Here is a 27,447-nt window from a genome sequence, read left to right as displayed (position 1 = left end):
ACTATCAATTTTGACTGATAAATGCTGGTGCTGCTGAGGAAGAAAACTGTCTCTAGAGGAGACATGACCCCCAGAGAGAGCGCACAGCAGGCTGCTGCCACCGTGTGGTAGTTTGCTGCAAATGCGGGAGCAGCAAACCCTGCACGATTGCTCTCAAGGAAAACAAAATTCAATATATTTATGAAAAACAGACTACAACTATTAAGACCGCGTGTACAAAATGGCTAAGTTTATTCAACATCTCAGATATTCATCTGGATATTGGGTTTGTTTTGTGGTACAATATATATTCGCCTTAACTGGTGCTATTGTAAAGAAAGCTCTCTTGACCAGCATGACATGCATCAGAGCTTCTCTCCACCAGTTAGAACCACCCAAAGCCTAGTCTAGACCACAGTGCTCTGCAGGAAAAAAAAAAAACAGCGAATAGAAAACAGTTGTGCCCCCCAAAAGTACTCAGAAGTCATGCTATTTACAGTTGGGTTTGTGTGGGATGGGAAGTAGGGCGGATGGATGAGCCAGTGCTTTTGCAATGAAGATGCAATAGTCCTTGTCCTCTCTCACTGTCTCCTCTTTCCTCACCCCATGGCAGCTTTCATGACCCATTCCCAAAGGGTCCACCGAGTCCTGACTCAGCTTCATCACCAACATTCCTCGCCTTCAGTTCAACACTGTTAGTGAGGGGAGCAGAGGCAAAGAGTTGGGTTGGGGACGGGGGGAAACATGGAAGAAACTCTCTTGGCACAACCCAAGTTCAGAGGCGAGGCCTCCTCAGATGAGGAAGATGATGCCCTCAGACACCATGACCTGATTGTCATCCTGCATCTTGCTCAGAGCAGCCTGGATCTCAACTGAAGAGAAGGGCTCTTCGCTGTCCCGGTTGATGGATTCTGTGAGGCGATTCATGCCGACTGACTGCGCATGAGCTTCCCGGAACACATCCAAAAGAGCCACCTTGAATGCCTTCATCCTGCCCCAGACAGGAGAAAGGGGGAGAGGAGTAAACAAACCCGAATGCTCTCAGGAAAGAGCTATTCTAGGAAAAGTCATAGTGTTAATATAGTAGAGGTGTCCCCTCAATATTCTTTCTCACACACACATCTGCCTCTGATGGCAGCATTACCCTTGAGGAACCCCCTTTAAAGTTAAACTATTATACTAGTGCGTGGAAAATTGGCATTCCCCTTGGCTGTAAAACAGTAACCTGGTCAGCATCAATGGGGGACAATTTAGCAGCACTTACTAAAGTCTTAAATGTGTATATCCTTTGGCCCAGGGAGCCCATTTCTAGGAACTCACCTTACAGCTATACTTGCATGAGTGCACACTGATAAATTTAATACTGTTTTACTGTAAACAGGGAACATCCAAATGTCTATCATCAGAGAATTTCGTTAAATAAATTTTTACCCATCCATACCATGGAAACCCTGCAGTCATTAAAAAGAATGAGATCGGCTGGGTGCCGTGGCTCACGCCTGTAATCCCAGCACTTTGGGAGGCCGAGACGGGCGGATCACGAGGTCAGGAGATCGAGACCATCCTGGCTAACACTGTGAAACCCCGTCTCTACAACAAATACAAAAAATTAGCTGGGCGCAGTGGCGGGCGCCTGTAGTCCCAGCTACCCGGGAGGCTGAGGCAGGAGAATGGCATGAACCTGGGAGGCGGAGCTTGCAGTGAGTGGAGATCACGCCACTGTACTCCAGCCTGGGCGACAGAGCGAGACATCGTCTCAAAAAAAAAAAAAAAAAAGAATGACATCAAACAAGCACAGTGGCTTATGCCTGTAATCCCAGCCCTTTGGTTGGGAGGCCCAGGTAGGACTCCTTGAGGCCAGGAATCCAAGACTAGCCTGGGCAACATGGGGAGACCCCGTCTCTACAAAAAGTAAAAAATAAACACTGTAAAAAGGTAAAAAAAAAAAAAAAAACACTGCACTCCTGTCTCAAAAAAAAAAGAGATCTATACAAGCTGATTCAAGAAGCATTTTAAGATACAGTTGAATGGTTGTCTCTGAGGGTAGAGTTACAATTGATTTCTTTTTTTCTAAATACTTTTCAATGTTTTTCAAATTTTCTTCAGTAAATACATGGTGTTATGTGTTTAAAGTATAAAAAGAAAAAACGTAAAACTTGCCTATGGAGTTTCTTTGGTGTTCAGTAAACAAAATTCATAGATAAAAATGTCTCCTAAAACCCTGGCGGTAAAAATTCATTTCAAAAACAAATGGCCAAAATATATCTATCCCACCAAGAAGAATCTGAGGTTACAGTAAGACGTAAGTTGTACTTGTTGTAAAACTCTTCTTCCTAACCCCACACAGACATAATTCAAATTCTTAGAGAGAGAATTATTAATAAAGCAAACGGTAAAATTTAAACAACTGAAGATTCCGGGTAAAGGACATCCAGAAGTTCTTCATGCTTTTCTTGTAACTTTTCAGTAAGTTTGAAATTAAATGAGAATATAAAATGTTAAAAGCCGCGGGTCTCCAGCTTTGTGTTTTACTGATAACCAGCAGTTTTTTTCCCACCCTCTCCAAGGGAAAAAAGTCCCTTCCTCAGTGATACAGAATTCTTGAAGGGGCAGGAGCAACATCCCTACTCACCTGGATTCACTTAACTCCACTTTCTGGGATTCCTTGGTCTCCTGTGAGTCTGCCGTCTTTGGAGTGTGTACTTCAGCGGGTTGATGTTTGTAGAGATGGGGAAGATTAGCAAGGTGAAGCCATTTCCACAAACACTAGGGAAATCATCTCCACTCCCAATCCCTCACTCAGCCTGCTGAACACTCCTATTTCCTAGGGTTCTTATGGGGCCAGGCAGAACAATTAGGACAAAGGGAAATCTTCACTGGATGATGAAGGAATTAGTGAGGCAGGAGACCCTCAAAATACATATTATGTGAAATGCTTATACCAGGTATAGCACAGCACAGTTCATCAAGGAGGTGTACACAATAGAGCAAAGCTTCTTCCAAAGCTTTTACTGTGGGTTTCCCCTGAAGCTCTCTTGGGACAAACCTCTTGGACATAGGCCCCAAACAGGGAGCCAAACAAACAAGAGTCCACAAGAAACTAAAGTGCACAGAGCAACTGGAAAAGTCCAAGAGTCACAGGAACAACCTCTTTCATCAGTAAGGGGCGCTCACTCACCTTGAGGCATTTCCTCCTCTGTGTCACTGAAGTCATAGGGGTCGTATGAATCCCCATCTTTGGCATCTGGCTGGCGAGTCTTCCTTCTAAAATACCCAGGGCAGTTAAGAGAGAGAGAAAGTTTGGAGACAGAAAGGCAAGGGAGCCCCATGTTGTGCTTCTAACTATGGAGAAAAGGAAACAGAACCACTAAGTCAAAGTGAAGCACTAGGCTTAGGCCTTTGCAAACTGCTGCTTGTTCTAAACACGACCAAGTCCCCAGACTAGAACACAAACAGGCGCTGCTTCCAATGCTCTTTCCCACATCACTCACCCTTATAAGTTCAACCATAAGCATGAAGGTTTTTCCCTTAGAATTTCTAAGTATATATTCAAAACCCTCAGTGGTTGGGTTGCTGTTCCTACTATTTAGCATTTCTTCAGTAGAGGGGTCAAAAGCACATGAGAAGGTCTCACTCTCTTTCTCTCTCTTTTACCCAGGTTATCTTCATCCACAAACCGTACAGGTCTAGGAACACCCTCCATGAACAACCTGACATCAATAAGCAGCGCTCATTCCACCCTCTACCCTCTACTCCTCTCCCCAGTCCCACTGGAACTTTTTTTGTTGTTTTCAGATGGGATCTCTCTCTGTCACCCAGGCTGGAGTGCAGTGGCGCGATCCCGGTTCACTGCAACCTCTGCCTCCCAGGCTCAAGCAATCCTCCAACCCCAGCCTACCGAGCAGCTGGGACCACAGGTATCCGCCACCACGCCCGGCTATTTTTCTACTTTTTGTAGAGACAGAGTTTTGCCATATTTTCCAGGCTGGTCTCAAACTCCTGGACTCAAGTGACCCACCCGTCTCAGCCTCCCAAAGTGCTGGGATTACAAGTGTGAGCCACCAACTTTTTGGCCACCAACTTTTTAATCTCATTTGCTTGCCCCACCTTACCTCTTCCTCTTCTGCTCCTGGTCCTCTTGGCTTTTCTCCTCTTCATCTTCTGTCTCTGATTCATCCTCACTTCGCTTCTTACGTTTCTTCTCCTTCTCCAGAACCTAGGACCAAGGCAAGTGTGGGTGGGCTGGAGGGGTCACTGATGCAGGGGAACTGCATCGAGAACTCCGAGTCTCTTCTGCACCATAAGCAGGAATGACTTCCATGTTTCCAATGGTTTACCTAGCTCCTCTTATCCCTAAGTCCCAGGACCAGGGGCAGAAGTAGAGACTGCTACCCACCTTTTTAAAATGCTGGGAAGTACGTTATATGCTGTTTATATAGTAGGTACTCAATAAATGTTTACTGAATAAAGAAACAAATGTCTAGCACATAATAGTAAAGTGGAAAACAATCTATTTCCTTATAAATCAGGTGTCTAATTGAAATCCAAGACAACCCTTAACCTAGCAAAAAGTGAGGAAGACTTTATCAGACTCACAACTCAACCCCAAAACTAAAATTCACCAGACGGGGGCGGGAGTGGGCAACTAGGAAAAGGGAGTCTAAGCTTTGAGGCTTAATATCTAAAATGACAGAGATGCAATGTCACAAACAGAAATTGGGAAACAGGATGAGGCAAGTTTGGGAGTTCAACTTTAAACATGAGCTTCTGAGGTGCCAATGGGACATTTGAAGAGACTACCAAGGGGAAAGGGTACAGAGGGACAAGGAAGATTACCAAGGTAGCCCTTTTGAAAACACCTACTTTTTTTCTAAGATGCAAAGGAAGTAGGAGTACACAGAGAAGCAGCTGACTGAAAGTATAGCACATCAACTAAACCAGAATCTCTAGGAGCCCTGGAATCAGCATTTTAAAGCTTTCCATCTGATTCTCAGGTACAGTCAAGGTTGAGAATCACAGAGTGTTCCAGAGGAAAGAGTGAGGCAGACTGATCACTGGAAGACAAATACTGCTTTCTGTTGACGATCCAAATGTAGCTGTCAGTCATGGAAGGCTGGGAAGCCCATGCATCTGTAATTTATTCAGAAGAGCCTCTCATACCCTGGCATCTGAATCCTCACCTTCTTGAAGTAAGCATACTGGACCAACTCCACAGCTTCCTCTGCATCCTGCAGGTCCACAGTCTTGCTCATGCGGGCCTTCGCATGGGCTGTGGCCAGTCGAATCAGAGTTTCCAGTGTTCGGGCTGTAACTGGAGATGTCTAGGGAAGAAAAGGGAGGATTGCTTATCCCAAATCCTTTAGGCATGCCCATCAATCCTACTGCACAGAAAGGGAAATGACACTACCAGAAAAGCCCCAGGAGGCCTAAGCAGAGAATTCAGAGCTCTGTGTTCTCTATAGATACCATATAAAAATGAGAAAGATGACAAGGATCAAGGAAATATACCCAAGACTGTTGCAGGAAGGAGGAGCAAGTGAACAGGGAAGAAAATTAGGCATCTAACAACTGGAAAGATAAAAGACTACAGTGTAGAAAAGAGAAGGGAGAAAAATCATCAGTGATTGTAGGCCAGCAATGCAGCAGGAAGTCTGCCTTTATATACATTGTCATTTCACCCTCTTAATAACTTGGAGAAGTTTTATACATGAAGGAAATGGGACTCAAAGACCTTCAAGGAGAGTTTCCAAAGTCACACTGAAGGAGGGATAGGAAAGGAGTAATCTGAGGACAAATATGTAGCTTGAGTAAACTCAGTCCAGAGAAGGAGAACTCTGACACATTCCTAACAAATGTTTCTCACAGGGACCGGTGAATACCAAACCGGGGTGCTTTTACCTTTTACAATGCTATTGTCTGAATGGCCTTCTTGACCTAATCAATCAGAATGAATTGGAAATGAATGAATCAGAAATCTGTGTTTGGGACTAGATATGTGTACAAGTTTCAGGTGATTCTGATGTGTCCAATCCTCTCATTTTATGGATAAAGAAGCTGACCTGACAGGTGAAAGGATTTGTCCACAGTCCAAAAGCTAGCTGCAGAGCTGGGATCAGACATGAAACTACTTCCAGGCCGGGCGTGGTGGCTCACACCTGTAATCCTAGCACTTTGGGAGGCCAAGGCAGGCAGATCACGAGGTCAGGAGTTTGAGACCAGCCTGACCAACATGGTGAAACCCCGTCTCTATTAAAAATACAAAAAAAATTAGCCCGGTGTGGTGGCACGTGCCTGTAATCTCAGCTACTCAGGAGGCTGAGGCAGGAGAACCCAGGAGGATGAGGCAGGAGAACCCAGGAGGCAGAGGTTGCAGTGAGCCAAGATCACGCCACTGCACTCCAGCCTGGGCAACAGAGCAAGACTCCATCTCAAAAAAAAAGAAACTTCTTCTGTCACACCTTCCAGGTCTCCCATTATATGACCCATCACTGACATATCCTGGTCCCTTCTTGTTTCAAGTTTCCTAAATTACCGTGTATATTCACAATGACATTCAAAACTAAATACATTCACATTTAAAATCATTCATTAAATTTTGTAATAATTTAGAAAGCTACCAGAGTTTGGAAGTCATATACTCCATGACAAGTTCTAATTCCTGAACCACTTAAAAAGCTGGTGAAATCCTAGCCTGCAATAGCATACCTAGAGAATCCAAATTGTCTTGGAATTCACTTACAGACCTCACACTAGGACCTCAACTAAAATAGTGTATGATGCTCAGTTCTAGGTTCAATGAGAGGGCGGGCCACACACCAGAAGTTCGCATGGGGAAAGGAACAGTTAAAAAGAAAGTAAGCTGTTTAATGAGGAAGACAGGTGATACACAACCTCCAGAAAACAAGACCAACAGCCACAGGTAAAAGTTGTGGGGAAATAGGTTTAAGCTTAACAAATATTCTAAAATTTCAAAACAGTAATGTTCTGAGCATGCTGTCACTGGGGGTATTAAAAAGTCCCGGCCAGGTGCTGTGGCTCACGCCTATAATCCCAGCAATTTGGGAGGCCGAGGTGGGCGGATCACGAGGGTCAGGAGATTGAGACCAGTCTGGCCAACACAGTGAAACCCCGTCTCTACTAAAAATTCAAAATTAGCCAGGCATGGTGGCACAGGCCTGTAGTCCCAGCTACCTGGGAGGCTGAGGCAGGAGAACAGCTGGAATCCGGAAGGCAGAGGTCGCAGTAAGCCGAGATCATGCCACTGCACTCCAGCCTGGGCAACAGAGCAAGACTCCATCTCAAAAAAGAGTCCCAGCAGGGATTTGAGAAGACAGAGTGGGTGAGGCTGGAGTAGATGATCTGGGATCATGTCTAATCCAAGTCTATGTCTATGTCACATAATAAGAGTTCTGGACTTGGGTCTTTCTGCCGCAAAATCCACTGCCCCTAAAAGATTTAGACAAATTTGGGCCGGGCATGGTGGCTCACGCCTGTAATCCCAGCACTTTGGGAGGCCAAGCCGGGTGGATCACCTGAGGTCGGAAGTTCAGAGCAGCCTGACCAACATGGTTTCGAAACCCAATCTCTACTAAAAATACAAAATTAGTCAGGCATGGTGGCACATGCTTGTAATCACAGCTACTCCGGAGGCTGAGGCAGGAGAATCGCTTGAACCGGGGAGGTGGAGACTGCAGTGAGCTGAGATCACGCCATTGCACTCCAACCTAGCCAACAAGAGTGAAACTCTATCTCACAAAAAAAAAAAAAAAAAAAAAGATTTAGACAAATTCATGGACAGCTATATTAGGTTACCAGAAATTGCTCTGAATAACCATCATGGTTGCCTGTTAGTCATTTTTTCAAAGTCCAGTCCAAATATTGTACTCTCTGGGAATCCTTCCTTGACATTCATACCCTTTCAGGGAAGTCTAAAAGAAAATTAACACTTTCTTCATCTATACTCAAATAGCCTTTCATATTCATTCCTTTGTAAGTACCACACTGAGGTAAATATTTATAAATATGCACGGATGTCTTTCTATCTACCTTTGTGCTTCCCCATCCTGGATCTGAGCTCTTTGAAAAGAGTGCTTATTAATTTTACATTGCTTGTAAGAGAGACTAGGTCACTAGTCTAGGTCACTCGACTAGGTCACTAGTCTAGGTCACTCCTATGTTGGCTGAATGAATCATAGCTTCTGGAGGCCAATGTCATTTTAACTAATGAGAGACATGTTACCTCTGGGGTCCTTATTTCATTTTCCTTTATAAAAGGAAATGATTAAAATTGTGTAACAGGAAACTCTTCAGACCAGGGAAAAAAGTCACTAAGTTAAAATGCTTTCAAAGCTCCCAGATAGCAAGGACTCCTGCCCAGCCATATACCTAAGGGATCCTAGGCCCAGGCTCCCCTAGGCACTCACCCTGGCAGTGTCCGAGCTCATGCTATCTTGGCTGCGCAGGCGTGAATACTCTTCTGCAATGTAGGTGGCCGACTCCTGTGTCAGGACAGGCTTGATGATTCTGGCCACATGGATGTACTTCTTCATGAACGCTGCACTCACCATCTTCTCCCTGGGGCCACACACAGTGAATTCCATCTCCCTGCCACACCTTACCACCTGCCTGGATTAGTGGCGTTGCCTCTCAGAAAAGCCAGGATCAAAACAGACAAAGCCTAGAACCCATTATCATAACTCCCATTTATATGGAACATATACAAGATTCTTCCACATATTTTTATTTAATTATTTCGGGTATTATTTGTGAGTTAGGTAGTTTAGATAAAAAGTTTAGGTTATTATTTGCTCTATTTTGTAGGTGGGAAAACTACAGCTCAGAGAAGCTGAAGTAGACTCAAAGTTTTCTGACTCCACATTCTGCATTTTTAAACCAACAGCTTTGAAGATTATGCTATGCTTCTTACTGCATCATGACCAAAAATAGAGGTGTAAGATCCCACATTTCATGCTTTGAGCACCTGAACACAAGTCTCCTTCACCCAAGTCTACTTACAAAGTCTCAAATGTTTCCTATCTGCTGACCCTTCATCACAAATGGCTACATGACACGTGCCATCTTTCATGTATAAGGCACGCCCACCATCAGTTAGGCATGTCATCCAAACTCTATTTTAAGAAAAGACCTGAACCTGGGCTGAATCACCCAAACATTTACAAGGCAACTGGCCAGGATAAAGGATATATTGTGGCCGGGCACGGTGGCTCAAGCCTGTAATCCCAGCACTTTGGGAGGCTGAGACGGGCGGATCACGAGGTCAGGAGATCGAGACCATCCTGGCTAACACGGTGAAACCCCGTCTCTACTAAAAAAAAAATACAAAAAACTAGCCGGGCGAGGTGGCGGGCGCCTGTAGTCCCAGCTACTCGGGAGGCTGAGGCAGGAGAATGGCGTAAACCCGGGAGGCGGAGCTTGCAGTGAGCCGAGATCGCGCCACTGCACTCCAGCCTGGGTGACAGAGCCAGACTCCGTCTCAAAAAAAAAAAAAAAAAAAAAAAAAAAAAAAAAAAAGGATATATTGTGGACCCAGAAAAGAAGAAAATTAGTCCACATGGTTATGACTCCAGGCATGGTTTTGATCTGGGCACATAATGCCTTAGCTAAGCTTAGACATACACATGTTCTAATATAACACAAATTTCAGTTTCCCTTGAGGCAGAGTTATGAGAATGCTTACTTTTTCTTCTTGGTCCCATGTAGAAGGTTGTCATGCTTCTCGTAAATCTGGGTGTCCTGCTGGTCTTCCTGGCTAAAGTTGGGATCATCTGTGGCCAGGATATCCACAGCACTACCCAAGGGCATAGCTGGTATACCCAAGTTAGGAGAAAGGAGAGTAATAAAGAGTTTAACCCAGGGGAAATTGCTTTTTCTATAGCACAAGAAGGGAAGACACCAAGATTCATAAAGAAAGGGCTCAAAAAGAATCAGACACATGGAACCCACAGATAAAGATGGTGGAACTGCCTGGCCCACAGAAGATGCTCAAAGTTATTCCCAGACCCAGAAATGGACAAAAGACATACCTTAGGATAACCTCCAGTAAGCGAGAAGGGGAGGTGGCTAAACAGTTGGGGGCTCTTCAACATCAACCCAGACACTGAAACACCTACCACCACCTGGGTTGGGCCTGAGAAACTACCACCTGTTTAGCCCCTTTCCATTAGTTACTCTTACTATTCTCATAGCCTCACCATCGCCATCCTGCTCCCCAGGTGCTCTGTAACGGTGCATCCGAAGGACATGGTCTGAGATCTCCCGATCCTGCTCAGGATCCATCTGATCCAGCATGATGAAGAGCAAGTCAAATCGAGACAGCAGTGAGTCCTGTAGTCCAATGTTCTCCATTGGAGTCTTATACTGGTCATACTGGGGAATGTGAGGACAACAGAAGTGGGCATGACATCAATAGGAAGAAAGAACAAGGCTGCTGCAATTCTGGGAGTGGGAATGGAAGGCTTGACCTCAAAGAGCAAAACAGACAAAAAACAGTGAAAAAGTGAAGTATTTTAAAGCCATTAAACAATGTAAATCATCTCTTCTACCTGCAACCCTTCTTTAACTGAGCTTCCTAGGAAGCCCCACATCCTACTACAGGAACCTCTAACAGGCTGAATGTAGGTCTCTAAACCAGGCCCCTCATTCCCAAACCTTATTCTGCTCCTCTCATTCCCAAGGCAGGACCTGACTGAGAGATGATCCCTTTCCCCTACCTGTCATAAAGACAGAGCAAGTTGGTTAGGCTACAAGCACTTAGAACTTTTTGGATATGAGTAGATATGAGCAAAATATCAGAAGATATGAGTAAAACCTCAACTAAAATGGTCAATGATGTACAAATCATAACATCTTAGAAACTGGCCAGGCACATCCACTCACACCTGTAATCCCAGCACTTTGGGAGGCAGGTGGATTGCTTCAGCCAGGAATTCGAGACTAGCCTGGGCAACATGGCAAAACCCTGTACCTATAAAAATTAAAAAAGAAAAAAAAATTTGCCAGGCATGGTGGTGCACATGTAGTCCAAGCTACTCAAGACGCTGAGGTAGGAGGGTCACCTGCACCCAGGGAGGTCAAGGCTGCAGTGAGCCAGGATCACTCCACTGTACTCCAGCCTGGGTGGCAGGGTAAGACGCTGTCTCAGGAAAAAAAAAAAAAAAATCAAGGGAGTTTTTCCCAGGATTCAAAAACCCCAATACTCTCCTTTCAATTCTGGGCCTACTGGACAGATACCTACCCATCCACATACACTTCACAATCAGAGAACATAACAACTTTTAGGTAATAATGATTTTGACCATGTTCACATTTCAGGTTCTGCCATTTTTCTTATATTTCCCAATCACTCTTGAGAATGACATAAACACACATTATCATTTATTTTACTTTATTTTACTTTTAAAGATGAGGTCTCACTATATTGCCCAGGTTGGTCTCAAACTCCTGGGCTCAAATGATCCTCCCACCTCAGCCTCCCATAGTGCTAGGATTACAGACATGACACACTGCACCCAGCCCCATCAATAATTTTAAAACCTATGGTTTTCAACCTTGGCTACACATTAAAACTAAACCTGCAGAGCCTCTCTAAACCATAGCTACCAAGAGCTCCAACTCAGAGATTTCAATTCAGAAACTCTGAGCTGGGGACCATGCAACTGTATGTATAAAAAACACCATCGCGGCCGGGCGCGGTGGCTCAAGCCTGTAATCCCAGCACTTTGGGAGGCCGAGACGGGCGGATCACGAGGTCAGGAGATCGAGACCATCCTGGTTAACACGGTGAAACCCCGTCTCTACTAAAAAATACAAAAAACTAGCCGGGCGAGGTGGCGGGCGCCTGTAGTCCCAGCTACTCGGGAGGCTGAGGCAGGAGAATGGCGTGAACCCGGGAGGCGGAGCTTGCAGTGAGCTGAGATCCGGCCACTGCACTCCAGCCTGGGTGACAGAGCGAGACTCCGTCTCAAAAAAAAAAAACAAAAAAAAAACACCATCGCAACAAGGCGTTCCCATACACTGTAGGATTATAAACTGCCGGGACACAGCATGAGCTCTGGGCTCAAATCCTGGCTCTGCCATTTTCAAGTTTGTGGCTCTTGAACAAGTTACATAATATTTTTTTTTTTTTTTTTTTTTTTTGAGAGGGAGTCTCGCTCTGTCGCCCAGACTGGAGCGCAGTGGCGCGATCTCGGCTCACTGCAAGCTCCGCCTCCCGGGTTCACGCCATTCTCCTGCCTCAGCCTCCGGAGTAGCTGGGACTACAGACGCCCGCCACCACGCCCGGCTAATTTCTTTTTGTATTTTTAGTAGAGACGGGGTTTCACCGTGTTAGCCAGGATGGTCTCGATCTCCTGACCTCGTGATCCGCCCGCCTCGGCCTCCCAAAGTGCTGGGATTACAGGCTTGAGCCACCGCGCCCGGCAAGTTACATAATCTTTTGTACCTCTATTTTCTCATCTGTAAAATAAAAATAACTATACATTGTGAGGTAGTTACTGATAGAATAAAAGGAGTTGGTAAATACAAAGCATTTATGAGCATTCATTAATAGAAGTATTAACATGGTACAATCTTTAAAGAGGGTAATTTTGCAATCTCTACCAAAAGAAAAATGCACGTAACTCTTAATCCAGTAATTTCATTAATAGGTATTTATACTACAGATATATTCCCAAATCTGTAACAAAACACACATAAAGGGATGGCCACTACAGCTTCATTCAAAATAGGAAGGAAAAAAAGGAAGCCACTAAATACCCATCAGATGGAGACTAGTTAAATACATCCCTATGATGGAATACTAGAAATCTATTTTTTTAAAAGGAAAAACTCACCAAACCCCAGGCACAGACAAATATGAAAGATTATATCTAGCACATCACAGTCATGATAAAAACAAAGATAGAGAGATAACTCTTAACAAGGAAATAGTGTATTTGCTGGTACATGCTTAAATTTTTGTTTCCTTAAACACTTCAAAGCTGTTACCTCTTGGCAAAGTGACAGGAGAGGGAAGAAAGTCTTTTCATTTTCATACTATAGCTCTGTTCTGTTTAGAAATTCCTCCGCCACATGCATGTAGTCCTTTTATTTAATGGACTGTTAAATATGTTAAATGGACTGTTTAACTATATTGTTAAAAAGTTACTTTTGCCGGGCGCGGTGGCTCAAGCCTGTAATCCCAGCACTTTGGGAGGCCGAGACGGGCGGATCACGAGGTCAGGAGATCGAGACCATCCTGGATAACACGGTGAAACCCCGTCTCTACTAAAAATACAAAAAAAAAAAAAAAAACTAGCCGGGCGAGGTGGCGGGTGCCTGTAGTCCCAGCTACTCGGGAGGCTGAGGCCGGAGAATGGCGTAAACCCGGGAGGCGGAGCTTGCAGTGAGCTGAGATCCGGCCACTGCACTCCAGCCTGGGCGGCAGAGCGAGACTCCGTCTCAAAAAAAAAAAAAAAAAAAAAAAAAAAAGTTACTTTTAAATAAGGAACTTTCCAGGGGAGTCTGCTGTGCAGGAATGGGTGAGGAACCCTGCTCTAAACAAATGATAATAACAAGAAAATGGCCTTATTTTTAGTCTTTGCCCTGGGTCACCTAGAATACACTTCTCAGCCCAGTTAGTCAGCAAAATCAAATGAAGGTGAGGACAATAGCTGGGGCCTGATTCTACTTACCCTGCCGTAGACGGGGTTGGCAGCTGCCAAAACACTGCAGCGGGCATTCAACCGAGCATGGATGCCAGCCTTGGCAATGGTCACTCGACCCTGCTCCATCACTTCGTGGATGGCTGTGCGATCCATGTCAGACATTTTGTCAAATTCATCAATGCAAACCACACCTCGGTCAGCCAGGACCATGGCCCCCGCTTCCAGACGACGATCCCCTGGGAAATGAGGAGGTAAAAATACATGCTACAGTCTAGGTTATAGGGGCCAGAAGGGAAGGATTTCAATCTCCTTCCTAGGAATCTTTCACTTTGCACATGTGAACGCGGCAACGGTGTGTTGGCTGCGAGAAACTTACAGGAAATTCTGGTGGGTCACCTTTTCAGCTTAAACCTAAATATTAATAGTATCTCTTTGTCCCACTTTGACCCCTAAGTAACTAGCTTCTCACAAATCTCCTTTATAGAGTCTCTCTTTGGCCTCATCCTCAAGTAATATCCCAACTAGGCCTCTGCCTTCTCTTCACTGGTCTCCAAATCCCTTCCTCTAGTTCATAAAATAGTACAATCTTTATTTTTATTTCCTTTCTAAAGTGCTAAGACTTTGTTTCAAATCGAAAACATTCCTGTAAATAGATGAACCAAAGACTTAAATAACTCACCCACCATTGCTGAATACTCAGTCCTCTATAATCTGGCCTCAACTAACCTACCAACTGTATCTTCAGAACACAAGCCAGGGCACACAAAGGATCTACGCTCAGTCTCTCTGCTGGGCCTTTGCAAAGGACCCTTATACCCTTACCTGTTTCCTGGTCTGTGGTGACAGCAGCCGTCAGACCCACTCCCGAGGAGCCCCGGCCAGTGGTGGGGATAGCCCGGGGTGCAGTGCAAAGCACGTACCGCAGAAGCTGAGACTTGGCAACCGATGGGTCTCCTGTAGGGTGGGGGCAGTGATGACACTCTAGGAAACTCCCCAGCACCCCCAGCAAGTTCTGCCTTTCTAGCACAGCTCCTGACACAACAGTCATACAGTAATTGGCTTTTAATATTATTTCCTTCACTTTTCCCTTCACCACTCATGGAAGAATATATCATATACTATAAATCAAGAATTCCAGACATGATAAAAAAAAAAAAAAAAAGATTCATTTTAGCCTTTTGATAGGACTGAAATACTGCTAGGTACAGAATATACAATCTTACATATTATAGGTCCCGACAACCACTACACAAGAACAACAGTCTAAAGCAAATCCCCAACATCATACCTATTAGAAGAATATTGATGTCCCCACGGATGTGGCTGCCATTTTCTAAGTCTCGCTCCACCCCTCCCAAGAGCAAGCAGAGGATTGCTTTCTTGACATAGTCATGCCCATGGATACTAGGGGCCAATGACCTGGCCAGCTGGTCAAAGATATCCTACCGGAGAAAAAACCAATGGCAAGCCTAAGTGAGATTCAATGGGACTTTGTAGAGCTCCACTTTATATACTTTGGCCTATAGAAAATACTTGAAGAGGGCCAGGCGCAGTGGCTCAGGCCTGTAATCCTAGCACTTTGGGAGGCCGAGGCAGGCAGATCACGAGGTCACGAGTTCAAAACCAGCCTGGCCAACATGGTGAAACCCCATCTCTACTTAAAAGACAAAAAATTAGCCAGGTGTGGTGGCGTGTGCCCATAATCCCAGCTACTTGGGAGGCTGAGGCAGGAGAATCACTTAAACCCAAGAGGCAGAAGTTGCAGTGAGCAGAGATCGCGCCATTGCACTCCAGCCTGGGTGACAGAGCAAGACTCCATCTCAAAAAAAAAAAAAAAAGAAGAAAAAAGAAAATACTTGAAGAAACATAGAAACATGTACACTGTTCCTAATTGCAAGTTTCTTCTCTAAGACAAATCACACTATCAGGCCATTATCAGAGTAGGCACAGAGGCAGAATTTCAGAATTTCAAATTTCAAAATTTGTTTAGAGGTTTAATCTCTAAGAGAAAAAAGTATTCCCAGGTTCAAAACATTTTAGGTTTAATAAGAACATGTACTATGCTTGAACAGTAACCTTTATCATCACACATTCATATATGTAGTTCAATTCTAAATGTGGATATACATCCTATCTTAAAAAGAAAAAGATAAGAAAAACAAGTTGGAGAACTAAAACAAAGAAAAAATATTTAAGTAGTAATGCATCACCAATGTCTTCAGTAATTAACAGACTTATTGGTACACTTGTAAGTTAACAGCTATCCTAATATTTCTATTAGGCTCATTTAGCAGCCCAGCAAGTAGCAGGTATTAAAATTGTTTAATAACAGAATTATTAAAGAACAAACAGCAAAAACACCCTTCATGTGTTGATTTACCCAAAAATAGAAGAAGCTAACACCAAACACTTTAGACAAAAAAATGTTTTTTGATCTTCTTCTAATCTAGTACAAAAACAGTCATGCACCAAAACACAACTCTTAGAAATCCATTCCCACCCTCAAATTTCTAAACGATGCCCAGACCTTGGATCGGGTTTTACTGAACTTCTTGATCTTGGCTATATCCTCAGCAGAGAAAGAAGGCTGAGCATCCTTGCTCATCTGCTTAACATTACAGGCAATCAGGACAGTCCTGGAACCAAGAGAATAAAGAGGAAGCCCGTTATATTCAATTTCTAACATTAGTAGCTAGTACCCCCAGCAGTAGTAAGCCTTTTTAGGCTACCAAACTAGACCAGCCAATCAGAACTGGGGAGGAGGGGGCAGGTAGTTGTTGTGAATTAAACAACTGGTTCTGTCTGTGACCCAAATATGCTGATCATGCCCCACCTCTGGAATTGACCCACAGAGCTTCAGACAGAACTGTGTATGGGGACAAAGCGTAATTAAATGAGAAACTCCCAGGAAAGCCATGAGGCTGTAATCATTGTCACCAATAACTCTCACTTTTGGCATATGATGGTAAGTATCACCAGCTTTATCTGATAGAAAAGAGGTATTGAAGGTATCCTGTCTCCCAGAAAGGTAGAGTGCTCCACCTATCAGATATAACTCTGGAATACGGCAAACTGGAGAAAGGCTATTACCAGAAATGGAACCTATCAACAGCATTACATACACTTTAGGGCAGACCCTTTACCTGAAAGTCCCAGAGGTGTAGCCTCCCTTCTTTCCAGGAAGGCAACGGTAGGTTCCCACCACCTGAACCCGGTCACCAGGCTTTGCTTTATCCACCAAGTCATCATCCAGAATGACGTCCACAGAGCGGGGGAGCTGGCCAGCTGGGGCCTTCTCTGGCATCTCCTGGATGGTGATGGTCTGGTGATCCTTGTAGACAGAAAGGCCATATTCTGTCTCAAGGGGATTGTTCTCCTCATCCTAGAAAAAGGCACACAGAGGGATAGAGTGAACTCTGTCCTGTCTTAAAAATGCCACACTCACCTGTCATGGCAAATAAGATGACTTCATAAAATTTCATTATTAAGGAACAAAAAAAGTCAAGTACCTTCCCTAGTTTTTTGTGTTCCCCTCTGTTTTAGTAACAAGCATCGAATGGAAGGGGCAACCCACAGTCTGAATGGACTATGGTTATATTAACATCTAAATTAAGATTCTTACTTCCCCTCTAAAGCTGAATATATGCTTACACTCTGAAGCAGTTTTTCCACTTCTAGGTAATACCCAACAGAAACGTTCACCCAAAGCCATGCATAGCATGTATTATGTAATGCTCACAGCAGCATTATGCCTAATAGTCAAAAATTTAAAAGTATAAAAATGCCATCAATAGTGCAAGGGTTAAATAAACATGGTAGAGTCACATAAATGAATACTGTACAGCAATAAAAATGTATGAAACACACCTATACACAACATGGATAAATCTCATAAACACAATGTTGAGCATAAGAAGCCCAACACAAAAGAGTATTTAAATAAAATAGAAAAACAGCCAAAAGTAATCCATGCGGGTTACACATCAGGATAGTGGTTACCCCTGGGTAACATGGGCCCTCAAGAGGGACTTTTGAGTGCTAATACTTCTTCATTTGGAGCTGGTTACACAGGTATACTCAGCTTGTAAAAATTCATCAAACTATACACTTATGTGAGCTTTCCTGTACGTATACTGAAGTTTTACTTCCTTCACATTTGAATTTTCTAAAAACACAGTTGTCACTTATTGAGTGTTTGCTATGTGCCATGCACTGTGCTATTACTTCACAAAATTATCTCATATAATTATCACAACTTTGTAAAGAAGATATTTTCACACGTCATGGACAAGGAAACCAGGAGACTAGGAGAGATTAAATAAGTTCCCCCAGGTCACACAGTTAAGTAAGAGTCTGGACTTGACACAGGTATTAACTCCAAAGCCCACGCTCTTAAGCACCATCACAGACAATCTCCAGAAGATCTGGTCCAATGTATTTCACTTTTCAAGAAGCTTGGCCACAGTAATTAGCAGAAGAGTACTTCCCAAGTACTTCCTGAAGAAGAAATTTTAGAAAAGTGGAGACCTTAAGGTCCAAAGAAGACAACAGAATGACTTAGAGAATACAACTGGCATGAACTAAAGAGACACAGGTTGTAGTCCTTAAGGCCATCACTAACTGGGACCATAAGCAAATTGTTTAATTTCTCTGATCTCAGCATTTCATCTGGAACTACCTCCAGATGAGCTACCTCCAGATGAAATGATGCTAAAGTATGCTTAAGTTATAATTCTAAGATACTCATTCTCGTTTTTGTTTATATGTTTCATTTCTCCACCATTGTGAAGACTGATGGCGAGGACTGGGTCTTCTTTATATCCTTGTCCTCCATAGCACTTAACAGTGCTTTCAATACAGTAGTTCTCAATTAAAATTTGATGAGGGGAGGAGAGGAATTCTTTGATAGAATGAGTTCAGACATCAAGTAATCAATATTAAAATGATCTTTTGTCTCCTGAGGAAAGCCTTGCATTGTCCTCAATTCAGATCAGTCTGAACACTAAGAATAAAGGAAGCATTTTCCTATGCCAGCCTTCTCCCAAACCCACAACGAAATATTTTTAAAGATTACATAACAGTCTAGCATATTTTTCTACTTTTTAAAAAGCAGATTACAAAATTATATGATTATAACGTTGTTAAAACATCTATGTACGTGACATCTTCTTTTGACTACTCCATAATTTTCTAAAACGAACAAGTGTTTTCTTAAGAAAATAATGAGAGTTACACCTATAATCCCAGCACTTTGGGAGGCCAAGGCGGGCGGATCACGAGGTCAGGAGATTGAGACCACGGTGAAACCCCGTCTCTACTAAAAACACAAAAAATCAGCCAGGCATGGTGGCGGGCGCCTATAGTCACACCTACACAGGAGGCTGAGGCAAGGAGAATGGCGTGAACCCGGGAGGCGAAGCTTGCAGTGAGCCAAGATCACGCCACTGCACTCCAGCCTGGGTGACAGAGCGAGACTCCATCTAGAAAAAAAAAATAAGAGTTGTGGCTAGGCATGGTGGTTCATGTCTGTAATCTCAATACTTTGGAAGATGGAAGCAGGAGGATCACTTGAGGCCAGGATTTCAAGTCCAGCCTGGGCAACATAGCAAGACCCTGTCTCTAGAAAAAAGTGAAAAAAAAAATTAGCAGACCTGGTGGCTCATGCCTATAATCCCAGGTACTCAGGAGGCTAAGGTGAGAAGATTCCTTGAGTCCAGGAGTTTCAGGCTGCAGTGTTGTATAATCGCACGACTGCACTCCAGCCTGAGAGACAGAGATCCTGTCTCTTAAAAAAAAAAAAAACTGTGAAGCCAGGTGGCATAGCACAAGCCTGTAATCCCAACTACTTGAGAGGATCACTTGAGCCCAGGAGTTTGCAAATTTAGTGCACCATGATTGCACCTGTGCATAGCCACGGCACTCCAACCTAGGCAACATAGGAAAACCTCATCTTTAAACATAAACAAATAAATAAATAAGAATTGTGGGATTTTCATATTAAACTCTGGCCTGCAATCAATCTTTCCTTTGGATTAATCCTTATTTTTCACCCTTTACAGAAAAAAGACTTCAGATATTACAAAACTCCTTGCCTTAAAACAGGTATCTTTGGCCGGGCGCGGTGGCTCACGCCTGTAATCCCAGCACTTTGGGAGGCCGAGGCGGACGGATCACAAGGTCAGGAGATCGAGACCACGGTGAAACCCCATCTCTACTAAAAATACAAAAAATTAGCCGGGTGCGGTGGCGGGCGCCTATAGTCCCAGCTACTCGGGAGGCTGAGGCAGGAGAATGGCCTGAACCCAGGAGACGGAGCTTGCAGTGAGCCGAGATCGTGCCACTGCACTCCAGCCTGGGGGACAGAGCGAGACTCTGTCTCAAAAAAAAAAAAAAAAAAAACAAAAAAAAAAAAACAGGTATCTTTGACTCCAACCTCCAAGACAGCTCAATCAGTTTATCCCCCTTACCTTGGTAGGATAGACAGAGCTGGAGGGAAAGGCCACCAGGGTGGTGAGATCAGAATAACGTCGCTCTATGGTCTTCTTAGTAGCAGGACAATAGTGGACACTGCGTACGACTTTGGGACGAACTAGAGAACCTAGGAATGGAAAATGTGCACATATAAACTCACCCAACTAGATGATGATACAAGTGGAACCCAAACCTATGCAAGCCTATGACTCCAAATACTGTGTTCTTTTCACTAGGTTATGATATTTCAATATTACCTTTTGTTCATCTTATTTATATATAGACCACCACCATATCCATGTAAAATTTTAAGTACCACCGATCCCAACTAATGAAATAGGTGGAGTTAGGGTTTGGAATGAGAGCTTGCCAGGAGTTCCAGCTCTCAGCAGAATTCATCATTCTACTAACACCTGTGATTACTCAAGGTCCCCCTAATCAATGTATGCCCTAAGCCCCTCCAAGTTTTACCACATAATTCCAGTGCTCCACCTCTTTGAAGCCACAAGCTACCCAGATCTACTTTGCCTCCCCTGCTTTCCCCACCTCCCTGTCTTATTCTATCTTCATTTCCTTAGTGGCCCCCTTTAACCCACTTACATTTAGTGACAATGCCCTCCACACAGACCACACAGCTGAGGAAGCAGGAGGTAAGAGTCCGCGGGGAGACATGCTTGGAGCCAAAGCTGCCTTCCAATCCTACGTAGAACTCCTCATACTGCTTGGCATAGGTAGCATCAATGGAGGCCACAAAATCCTTTAAGGCCCGCTGGAAGGCAACCAGCTCCTCAAAGGCATTGTTCAGAAGCCTGTACACGGGCAGGAGAAAGAAAAATTAGACAGGGCGGAATTCAAAACAATGGATCCTCAAAACAGCAGGATCATTGAATGGATCATTAAAAACAATGAGAAAATCCAGCTTCTGCTTTCTCCTGCCATCCTATAAGACTCAGTAAAATACCAGAACTAAGGACCAACTTTAATTCAACTTATCAAAGATATAAAAATCATATTCAGCTAAACATTGGAAGGAGGAGCATTTGGGAGGAAAATGCCAACCACCTACTTTTCGGAAAAAATAAAAATAATAATAGGTGCAGGTGAGCTATGAGGACTTCTAATCAATCCTATTTCATACAAGTCCTCTCCTGAGAGGCTGTTTCAATCTGGCCAAGAGGGAAGGGAGCCATTCTCATTGAGAGCGAGTGTATCTCCTTGCCACTCACCGGTTAGCCCTCTTCTCGTTTTTCCTGCGCAGGTCATTCACATTGACAATCAGCCGGTATTGGTTGTCACTGATCAGCTCCCGAACTTTGCTCTGATAAATTCCCTGATCTTCCTGCAAAACAGCCACCACATATCACCATAGCCACAAATTCAGAAACGTTTCTAAACAGTAGTTCTCACAGCCAGATAGCCACGTCAATCTCTGCAGCAGAGCTGAATCCCCAGTATGTATGTGCTCATCAATTTCTCCCTTTCATTCACTATCTTTAGATTCGAAATACATCCTAAGAGGGGACTGTAAGAATGATAATGACTTCTTCAAGGTCCATGCTGTTATTCCCATCATCATGGACGACTTTTCTGCATGCTGTAATTTCTGTCTTTAGTGGAGAATTAAAATGAGCTCGAGAAGTCTAAAAGGACAGTAAGTGCAAACTTTTAAAATGTTAAGTTGAACCTAACAATGTGAATGTTAAAGGTAACAATGCGAATAGATGGTTATGTTGTTTCACGGTAGTAATCATTTCACCACGCATATCAAAACATGTGCACTTCAAATATATACAATAAAAATGTAAATTAAACGGACTCTTAATAGTCACATTAAAATGGCTTTTCATTTAAGAATTACGTAAAAAGTAGTATTTTCCCCAATCATCGCTGCAATACGGAAAGGGTTCTCATACCCCGACCTAAAGGAATAGAGAATCTCAGCTATTTGGTCACATCATCAACCCTTCAAGATAGCTTTTCAACATTCTATGGCTTTTAAGTCTTGGGTTGCACATAAAATCCCCTTGGCCTGCACACAAAACACTTTTTATCTGCATCTTAATTGGTATTGAAAAAGAATGCAGCCGAATTAGGGAGTCTTTTCCTCCTGGTAAAAAGTCAGTCCCTAAAATCTGAGCACTCTGCAACGCGGCTGGTCACTATAGCCCTAGGGCAGCCCCTCCCCCCTCCCCGAGTCTCCCCAAATCAAGAGAGAGCAGTGAAATGCAAAAGGCCGAGGTGGGCTTTGCCAATCTGCTTGCACTTAATGGGAAACTGCCGCCTTTCGCGTGCCCGGACCATCGCTTGTACTTAGGAGAAAGTTGGCTTCCTAAGAGTTCACTTATAGAACACAAACTAGCGAGTCCGGCGTTAGAAGCTACAAGATTGGGGCTGGAGACTCGGGCCCGGCAGGCTCCGCTGCAGCACACGGTATGGAGGTCTGGCGGGCCTCTCGCTTCCCGGGACGCCTCTGCAGAGGCTCCGAGCGCTAAAGCCCCGCGCCAGCGGCTACCTCACCTCGTCGTCCAGGAAGTCCAGGTAATCTCTCTGGGCCTCGCGCAGCTCCACATCGTCCAGCACCACGGTACCCGCCATGCCCGCTGCCAAAGAACTACCTCTACCAAAGTAGCCCGAAGGTTCCCTAGATGACTCCACCCCGGCGCGAAAACTTCCGAACTTTTCCCGCCACCAAATGTTACCTCGAGGAAGAGGCGGGGACCCTGGGAGCATATAAACATTATGATTGGCTGAGTTATCTGACGCCGGAATAGCGACTGTCCAATCAAAAACTTCTTCTTCGGGTTTTCCGCTGGGCGCCGCGCGGTGGCGGGAAACGTACCATCCGGGATTCTCTGTTCCTCCCCTCCCTCCTCCTCCCGCCCTGACGAGCAAACTGACCAATAGGGCTGAGAGGAGGCTCACAGAGGCTGCTCACTGGGCAGCTGGAGGGGACAGGCTGGCGATAGGGAAAGCGCTGCGTTCTGGGAGTTGTAGTGTTTTCCCACCTTTCCGGATGTTTTGCAGGGTTTTCTCAAGCTGCAGAACTTTGGACCCATGCAATGACCAAATTCAGGCCGGCGGTAGGACTTTACTTGAAAGTAAATTAAACGTCAGAAGATGGTGGTTTATAACGCAGGGAGATGAAAACATTAAAGCAAATCATTTTAAAGATATATCCAAATCAGAACTGCCCTCAAGTGGCATCCTAGTGTAAAAGTGGATTTTGAGAATCTATAGGATAGAATGTGGAACTATATAGTATCTTAGGGAAAGATTAGTTAAAAACCCATTTGCTGATACCGTTACCTGACGAACCCATAAAGACATCGCCGCAGAGGAGGATGAAGTGAAAAGAAAAAAATAGGTGTTTACCCCGCCCCCTAGAGACTGCATCGTGTGTTATACAAATTCTGGAAACCGTTATTACTCCATCTTACTTAATAACGGGTAAATTAAAGGCTTTCTGGTCTTATAAAAAGATCACAGGATCCTTTTAAGTAACTTAGCTTACTGAATGATCAACACAAGAGGGGAAAAAGTGTTTCATGCCCCTTTGATTAAATATCAATCAGTTTGGGAGGCCGAGGCGGGCGGATCACGAGGTCAGGAGATCGAGACCATCCTGGCAAACACGGTGAAACCCCGTCTCTACTAAAAATACAAAAAAATTAGCTGGGCATGGTGTCGGGCGCCTGTAGTCCCAGCTTCTCGGGAGGCTGAGGCGGGAGAATGGCGTGAACCCGGGTGGGGGCGGAGCTTGCAGTGAGCGGAGATCGCGCCACTGCCCTCCAGCCTGGGCGACAGAGCGAGACTCCGTCTCAAAAAAAAAAAAAAAAAAAAAATATATATATATATATACACACACACACACACATACATTAAAAAGTAACTAAGAGCAAATCTGAAACTACAATGATTGAAAGATCATTGCATGTCCAAATTTGTGTGTTTGTTTTTAGTCCGTCGTGGTTGGCTTTTTATTATATTTTTAGTTTTATTTTGAGATATAATGTATATACGGTAAAATGCACAAATCTGAAGTGTACAGCTCAATGAATTTGTACCTGTGCTTACACCCATGTAACCACTCTGCACAATAAAGAGCATGTCCATTGCCCCAGCATGTGTTTTTAATTTTACTGAACAAGAAGCTAAAATACTAGATTGCCCAACACCAGACATTTGATAGCTCTTTATCTGAAATTTCAGCCAACTGATTATTAGCTTATGTTTGAAAGTCTTCAGGACTCACTATATACTGCTAAATATTCTAAGAATAATCTGCCTAAACTAAATATATATGCCATCTATTTGTGTGGGTATATGTATTTCTAGTTATTATTCACTTTATAGTTACTATGTTTTACGCCATCCTAGTGGGCAGATAAATCGATCCTTAGTTAAAGCAAAAAGGCTGTCATTTGACAGCTTGCTTTTGTGTTAATTAACGGGCAAAAAAAAGAGAAAATTCTAGAATAAAGATCCTGTTTGCAGTTATATAGCAAGAGGTAATTACTGATTTACTTAAGATTTTTTATCACGCCGGGCGCGGTGGCTCACGCCTGTAATCCCAGCATTTTGGGAGGCGGAGGCGGGCGGATCACGAGGTCAGGAGATCGAGACCATCTTGGCTAACACGGTGAAACCCCGTCTCTACTAAAAATGCAAAAAAAAATTAGCCCGGTGTGGTGGCGGGCACCTGTAGTCCCAGCTACTCGGGAGGCTGAGGCAGGAGAATGGCGTGAATCCGGGAGGCGGAGCTTGCAGTGAGCCGAGATCGCGCCACTGCCTCCAGCCTGGGTGACAGAGCAAGACTCCATCTCAAAAAAAAAAAAAAAAAAAAAGATTTTTTATCACTTGATCATAACTCTTATTAATTTATTGGACAGAGTACTGAGATATCCTCTGCTCTGGAAACAATTTGAAATTAACACTAAAAGAACCGGGAAGCTTAGCTCAAACTAGCAAAGAAGTCGAGTCATTTGTAGTAGAAAGTCCAAATGAGTGGAAATCTGAAAACCGTATGTTTGATTCTCACACTTTTTTCTGGGCTTGTTTCCATATATACAGTATAAGATGAAGAAACTGAATTAGAATATCTCTGATAATCTGTCTTACTCTAACATTCCATGAGCTAATGGCAAATTTGGAAACTATATAAAGACAATTCTATTTAATGAATTAATCATGCCATGGACTTTGATAAAGACTTGATTTATCCTAATATCATCATCTTTAGCTGTGAAGGATACATCGATATTTAATTGGTGTTTTTCCCTTCTTTCATTAGGGCATGAAATCTTTAAGCAGAGAAAATGTGTTTCCTTTGTTATCGCCGACACCTCCAAACTGCCCAAAATCAATCAGGTTCTTGCTACAGAAAAATTAGGAGCATTTGTACATATCTCATAAAAAGTCCAGCTGAGCTTACCCCATGGTCCTCCTCTATCCTGATTCAAAATTAAAAAGCACATATAAGCTAATAAAGTAGTATATCTACAGTTTCTATACTTGGGTCACATTCCTGCTTTCAACTTTCTTTCCACCCTAGACTTCAATGGACTCAAGCCTATCTCTAAGGCTGCCTAAACGCTAGGGGGCTCCCTGGAGAGCAGAGTATACAGGAGGATAATGGAAAGAAAACAAGATTGCAAAGAGATTGCAAAATAAATGTAATACTGCCATTTTTCTATGTCCGTAGAGTCCAAAAAATACCCAAAGACACAATACAAATTCCATAATAAATATTATTGACATGAAATTATATATACCTTTGTTCAAACCAATGAATATTATATGTTGCAAAACATTTCAAATAATATCCTGTAATTAATAACTTGTTTAGGCACTCAGGAAAGTGCCATAATTCATTAGCAGTCCTTTGACATTTACTCAAAGGTCACCAAAGCTTGGAGGTGAGCAAATCTATGCCTCCAGGTGTCACAGCAGCTCAAGGAATCATCTGCAGGCGCAGGCTTGCCCTAACCTAGCAGTTCCACAGTGTGAAGTCAGAATCTTCAGATGCTATAGCATCTAGAGTTTCAAGCACCAAGACAGGCAGATTTGCTTACTCTTTCTGGCTGCTCTGTATATTAACTGTGCGACTAGGCAACTTACTTAACCACTCTGTGCCTCAGTTTCTTCACCTTTCAAATTAGGTTAGTAGTATCCAACTCAAATAAAGGTTTAAGTATCCAGTGAAATCATAACAGATGTAAACTACTGAAAAAAGTGCCTGGTATGTAGTAAGCATTAAATAAATGTTAACCATTTGTAGTGGTGGTAAATGGTAGTTGGAGAGCAGTCAAGGGATAGGAGAAGGGGAGGAAGCACTGTAGTGCATTCTGAAACAATTCAGACAACCAAATTCAAGCCCCCTTCCCACTTCCACCAAAAAACTTACAATACAACCAATCCACACACTTCCTTGAGTGGGACCTTTTCCTGCTGGAAGTCCAATTGGCTAAAAAAATAATAATAACATAGGCAGGGTATTGTTTGACTTGGATTCTGACAGTGTTGGAAGCCATCAGATGCATTTACTCCATGCTCAAGGAACATTATGGAATACCAAATGGACTCCTTTAGAAGACTGTTTTAAAGGAGTCTGATCAGCCGGCACAGTGGCTCACACCAGTAATCCCAGCAATTTGGGAGGCCAAGGCAGGTGGATCACCTGAGGTCAGGAGTTCGAGACCAGCCTGGCCAAAATAGACCCCATCTCTACCAAAAATACAAAAAAAAAGCTAGGCATGGTGGCCGGTACCTATAATCCCAGCTACTTGGAAGACTGAGGCAGGAGAATCACTTGAACCCAGGAATCGGAGGTTGCAATGAGCCAAGATCACACCATTGCACTCCAGCCTGGGTGACAAGCGTGAAACTCTGTCTCAATAAATAAATAAATAAATAAAAGAGTCTAATAACCTTTCTTGTCTCCCTTTTGCACTCTTCTGTTGCTTCCTGGAGTCCTTCCAGTTAGATATGCTAAAAAGAGCCGGAAAATCCAGGAGCCAGACAGAGAACATCAGTGATCTTGATTTTCCCATTAAATATAACAACACAGTTGGCTTGCCAAGAATTAGTGATTCATTGGTATTTGCCAAGGTTAATTTCAGTAATCTCATTTCTCAGTCTATAAGAAGTCATCCCCAGCCGGGCGCGGTGGCTCAAGCCTGTAATCCCAGCACTTTGGGAGGCCGAGACGGGTGGATCACGAGGTCAGGAGATCGAGACCATCCTGGATAACACGGTGAAACCCCGTCTCTACTAAGAAATACAAAAAACTAGCCGGGCGAGGTGGTGGGCGCCTGTAGTCCCAGCTACTCAGGAG

At 43.7% G+C, this 27,447-nt stretch overlaps 1 protein-coding gene across 2 annotated transcripts; it reads right to left on the bottom strand.

Moving 5' to 3' along the window:
* Positions 1 to 212: 212 nt before the first annotated feature.
* On the bottom strand, positions 213 to 22,820 carry LOC105490866 (minichromosome maintenance complex component 3). Of its 2 annotated transcripts, XM_011756842.3 has the most exons (17): positions 22,632 to 22,820; positions 21,341 to 21,453; positions 20,715 to 20,923; positions 20,111 to 20,241; positions 16,787 to 17,025; positions 16,171 to 16,279; positions 14,932 to 15,085; positions 14,466 to 14,597; positions 13,671 to 13,879; positions 10,191 to 10,365; positions 9,677 to 9,803; positions 8,403 to 8,553; positions 5,160 to 5,300; positions 4,092 to 4,195; positions 3,158 to 3,243; positions 2,612 to 2,681; positions 213 to 970 (listed from the first exon to the last, which is right to left on the bottom strand). In XM_011756842.3, exons 1-17 carry the CDS (start codon positions 22,707 to 22,709, stop codon positions 772 to 774), a joined length of 2,427 nt encoding a protein of 808 aa, XP_011755144.2. In that variant the 5' UTR covers positions 22,710 to 22,820; the 3' UTR covers positions 213 to 771. The 2 variants fall into 2 exon arrangements, with proteins under 2 accessions (XP_011755144.2, XP_011755145.2); XM_011756843.3 differs by lacking the exon at positions 21,341 to 21,453 and having other exon boundaries at positions 22,632 to 22,684.
* Positions 22,821 to 27,447: the final 4,627 nt, after the last annotated feature.

Source organism: Macaca nemestrina, chromosome 5, assembly GCF_043159975.1.
Source record: "Macaca nemestrina isolate mMacNem1 chromosome 5, mMacNem.hap1, whole genome shotgun sequence".
NCBI lineage: Eukaryota > Metazoa > Chordata > Mammalia > Primates > Cercopithecidae > Macaca > Macaca nemestrina.
This window is presented reverse-complemented; position numbering and strand designations above follow the sequence as displayed.